This window comes from Panthera uncia, chromosome X (genome assembly GCF_023721935.1).
Source record: "Panthera uncia isolate 11264 chromosome X, Puncia_PCG_1.0, whole genome shotgun sequence".
Lineage (NCBI taxonomy): Eukaryota > Metazoa > Chordata > Mammalia > Carnivora > Felidae > Panthera > Panthera uncia.
The window spans coordinates 84512859-84517778 of NC_064817.1; the positions used below are offsets into that span (position 1 = coordinate 84512859).

General features: G+C 43.1%; 1 protein-coding gene across 1 annotated transcript in view; it reads right to left on the reverse strand.

The window, feature by feature from the left end:
• Window positions 1–4920, reverse strand: part of COL4A6 (collagen type IV alpha 6 chain) — a 279535-nt gene that overhangs the window by 56830 nt on the left and 217785 nt on the right. The window contains exon 6 of the mRNA XM_049644164.1: window positions 223–339. Within this exon, the coding sequence (XP_049500121.1) occupies window positions 223–339 (117 nt within the window). The remainder of the gene's footprint in view (window positions 1–222; window positions 340–4920) is intronic.

Below are 4920 nucleotides of genomic sequence, written 5' to 3' on the forward strand. Positions count from 1 at the left end.
AAAAAAAAAAACTCTAAGTAGTGGAGCATGTGTACACCCCCTGCAACTGATATTCTTCTTTACACTTTTTAATGTGCTGCCAGCATAGACTCCTGCATTGAACAAGGGGTTGCAGTGGTTGCCCTACAGATGCTTAATGACATCTCTGTAAAAGCAGAAAAGGGGCACACTTGGAGGCAAAGAAAGCCATTTGAAATAAAGTTCAAAGATCTGACAACGTACGGGTGGTCCGAGAAGCCCAGGATAGCCATCAGGGCCTGGATATCCAACATCTCCTTGAGTTCCATTACAGCCATCCAGGCCAGGTGGGCCCCTGGGCCCTGGCTGTCCCGGGTGGCCCTGTTCAAAGAGAAAAGAATGAATCAAGTCAGCCATAGGACTCTTAGCTACTCTGACAAGCTCCACAGTAAGAGAAACCAAGTATGCTGCCAAAACTCTGGATCCTTGTCCACTCCCTTATCTCTGTGAGAGCTACACTCTTACAGCTTTCCTTTATACTCAGGTATATGTAGCTAAGTGTTACCCCTTCCCAAAGGATCGATGCTCTAATGGGACCCATGCTGAAACCAAAGAAGTCAAGCCTGAAGAGATGAGATACTCAGGATGCTACAACTTCATCTTTCCTGGGTACAAAGATTTACTAAGATAGGGCTCAGCTGGCTGGCAGCTGAAGTGCTACCATCAGGGAATCATGCCAGGCCTTGGGACTCCTCAAAACAGACTGGAGCCTGGGAAGCTTGGCATGGCTTTCTGTATTGGAAAAGCCTGGGGCTTTTATATGTCTCTGCCTAGGAAATGATGCTGGCTTTTGGTCAACAGAGTAGAAGCAGTTTCCATGGCACCATCTCTCTTAAAAGCTATTTGATCAAAAATAAGCAAGTCTCAGAGGCTTCTGGGAAGATGGCGGCATAGGAGGATGCTGGGCTCACCGCGTCCTGAGGGTCACTTAGATTCCACCCACAGCTGCCAAAATAACCCAGAAAAATGCCAGAAGGCTAGCAGAACGGATTCTCCAGAGCCAAGCGTAGATGAGAGGCCCATGGAAGAGGGTAGGAATGGCGGAGAGGCAGTGCGTGCTACACGGACTGGCGGGAGGGAGCCAGGGCGGAGGCGCGGCCCGCTGGCCAAGCAGAGGCCCTGAGTCTGGCTTGCAAAAGCGGAGGGGCTGGACAGAGTGTGTTTGGACAGCAAGCAGGACTTAACATCTGGAAAGTTATAAGTTAACAGATCTGCTCGGAGAGTGGGAGGGCTGGAGAACAACAGGAGGGAGAGTTGCCGAGCCCCAGACGACAGAGCTCAGCTTGGTGGGGAACAAAGGCGCTCACCAGCGCCATCTCCCTTGACCATCCCCCAGCCAAAATCCCAAAGGGAACCAGTTCCCATCATGGAACTTGCTTGCACCACGCAAACACCCAACGCTGTGCTTCTGTGGATCCATCCCTCCGGCAGTTCTGACTCACTCCAGGTGCTGCAGGGCCCCTCCCAAAGCGGATCTCCGAAGGAAAAACCAGCTGAGCCTACCCCTCCTGCCCCTGTGCACCTTGCCGATCCACCCCAGCTAATACACCAGATCCCTAGCACCATAAGCCTGGCAGTGTGCAAGTAGCCCAGATGGGCCACGCCACCCCACAGCGAATCCCACCCCTAGTAGAGGGAAAGAGAAGGCAAACACCAGTCTGACTGTGGCCCCAGCGGTGGGCTGGAGGCAGACATCAGGTCTGACTGCAGCCCCGCCCACCAATGCAAGTTATTCAAGACAGCACAGGGGAAGTGCCCCGCAGTTCCACAACACTCCAGGGACTATCCAAAATGATGAAACGGAAGAATTCCCCTCAAAAAAACCTCCAGGAAATAATGACAGCTAACAAACTGATCAAAAAATGATTTAAACAATATAACAGGAAGTGAATTTAGAATAATAGTCATAAAGTTAATCGCTGGGCTTGAAAACAGTATAGAGGACAGCACAGAAGCTCTTGCTACAGAGATCAAGGGACTCAGGAACAGCCAGGAGGAGTTAAAAAATGCTATTAATGAGCTGCAAAATAAAATGGAAATGACCACAGCTTGGCAGAGGAGAGAATAGGTGAACTAGAAGATAAAATTATGGAAAAAGAAGAAGCTGAGAGAAAGAGAGATAAAAAAATCCAGGAGTATGAGGGGAAAATTAGAGAACTAAGTGATGCACTAAAGAGAAATAATCTACGTATAACTGGTATTGCAGAGGAGGAAGAGAGAGGGAAAGGTGCTGAAGGTGTGCTTGAAGAAATAATAGCTGAGAACTTCCCAGATCTGGGGAAGGAAAAAGGCATTGAAATCCAAGAGGCACAAAGAACTCCCTTCAGATGTAACTTGAATCGATCTTCTGCATGACATATCATAGTGAAACTGGCAAAATACAAGGATAAAGAGAAAATTCTGAAAGCAGCTAGGGATCAAAGTGCTCTAACATATAAAGGGAGACCGATAAGACTCGTGACAGATCTGTCTACTGAAACTTGGCAGGCCAGAAAGGAATGGCAGGAGATCTTCAATGTAACGACCAGAAAAAATATGCAGCCGAGAATCCTCTATCCAGCAAATCTGTCATTTAGAATAGAAGGATAGATAAAGGTCTTCCCAAACAAACAAAAACTGAAGGAATTCATCACCACTAAACCAGCCCTACAAGAGGTCCTAAGGGGGATCCTGTGAGACAAAGTACCAGAGACATCGCTACAAGTATGAAACCTACAGACATCACAATGATGCTAAACCCATATCTTTCTATAATAACACTGAATGTAAATGGTCTAAATGCTCCAACCAAAAGACATAGGGTATCAGAATGGATAAAAAAACAAGACCCATCTATTTGTTGTCTACAGGAGACTCATTTTAGACCTGAGGACATTTTCAGATTGAGAGTGAGGGGATGGAGAACTATTTATCATGCTACTGGAAGTCAAAAGAAAGCTGGAGTAGCCATACTTATATCAGACAAACTAGACTTTAAATTAAAGGCTGGAACAAGAGATGAAGAAGGGCATTATATAACAATTACAGGGTCTATCCATCAGGAAGAGCTAACAATTATAAATGTCTATGTGCCGAATACAGGAGCCCCCAAATATATAAAACAATTACTCACAAACATAAGCAACCTTATTGACAAGAATGTGGTAATTGCAGGGGACTTTAATACTCCACTTACAACAATGGATAGATCATCTAGACACATGGTCAATAAAGAAACAAGGGCCCTGAATGATACATTGGATCAGATGGACTTGACAGATATATTTAGAACTCTGCATCCCAAAGCAACAGAATATACTTTCTTCTCGAGTGCACATGGAACATTCTCCAAGATAGATCACATACTGGGTCACAAAACAGCCCTTCATAAGTATACAAGAATTGAGATCATACCATGCATACTTTTGGACCACAATACGATGAAGCTTGAAATCTACCACAGGAAAAAGTCTGGAAAACCTCCAAAAGCATGGAGGTTAAAGAACACCCTACTAAAGAATGAATAGGTCAACCAGGCAATTAGAGAAGAAATTTAAAAATATATGGAAACAAACGAAAATGAAAATAAAACAATCCAAACTCTTTGGGATGCAGCTAAGGCAGTCCTTAGAGGAAAATACATTGCAATCCAGGCCTATCTCAAGAAACAAGAAAAATCCCAAATACAAAATCTAACAGCACACCTAAAGGAAATAGAAGCGGAACAGCAAAGACAGCCTAAACCCAGCAGAAGAAGAGAAATAAGAAAGATCAGAGCAGAAATAAACAATATAGAACCAAAAAAAAAAACTGTAGAGCAGATCAACGAAACCAAGAGTTGGTTTTTTGAAAAAATAAACAAAATTGATACACCTCTAGCCAGGCTTCTCAAAAAGAAAAGGGAGATGACCCAAATAGATAAAATCATGAATGAAAATGGAATTATTACAACCAATCCCTCAGAGATACAAGCAATTATCAGGGAATACTATGAAAAATTATATGCCAACAAACTGGACAACCTGGAAGAAATGGACAAATGCCTAAACACACACACACTTCCAAAACTCAAACAGGAGGAAATAGAAAGCTTGAACAGACCCACAACCAGCGAAGAAATTGAATCAGTTATCAAAAATCTCCCAACAAATAAGAGTCCAGGACCAGATGACTTCCCTGGGGAATTCTACCAGACATTTAAAGCAGAGATAATACCTATCCTTCTCAAGCTATTCCAAAAAATAGAAAGGGAAGGAAAACTTCCAGACTCATTCTATGAAGCCAGTATTACTTTGATTCCTAAACCAGACAGAGACCCAATAAAAAAAGAGAACTACAGGCCAATATCCCTGTTGAATATGGATGCAAAAATTCTCAATAAGTTACTAGCAAATCGAATTCAACAGCTTATAAAAAGAATTATTCACCATGATCAAGTGGGATTCATTCCTGGGATGCAGGGCTGGTTCAACATTTGCAAATCAATCAACGTGATACATCACATTAATAAAAGAAAAGATAAGAACCATATGATCCTGTCAATCGATGCAGAAAAATCATTTGACAAAATTCAGCATCCTTTCTTAGTAAAAACCCTCGAGAAAGTTGGGATAGAAGGAACATACTTAAACATCATAAAGCCATTTATGAAAAGCCCATAGCTAATATCATCCTCAATGGGGAAAAACTGAGAGCTTTCCCCCTGAGATCGGGAACAAGACAGGGATGTCCACTCTCACCGCTGTTGTTTAACATAATGTTGGAAGTTCTAGCATCAGCAATCAGACAACAAAAGGAAATCAAAGGCATCAAAATTGGCAAAGATGAAGTCAAGCTTTCACTTTTTGCAGATGACATGATACTATACATGGAGAACCCGATAGACTCCACCAAAAGTCTGCTAGAACTGATACATGCATTCAG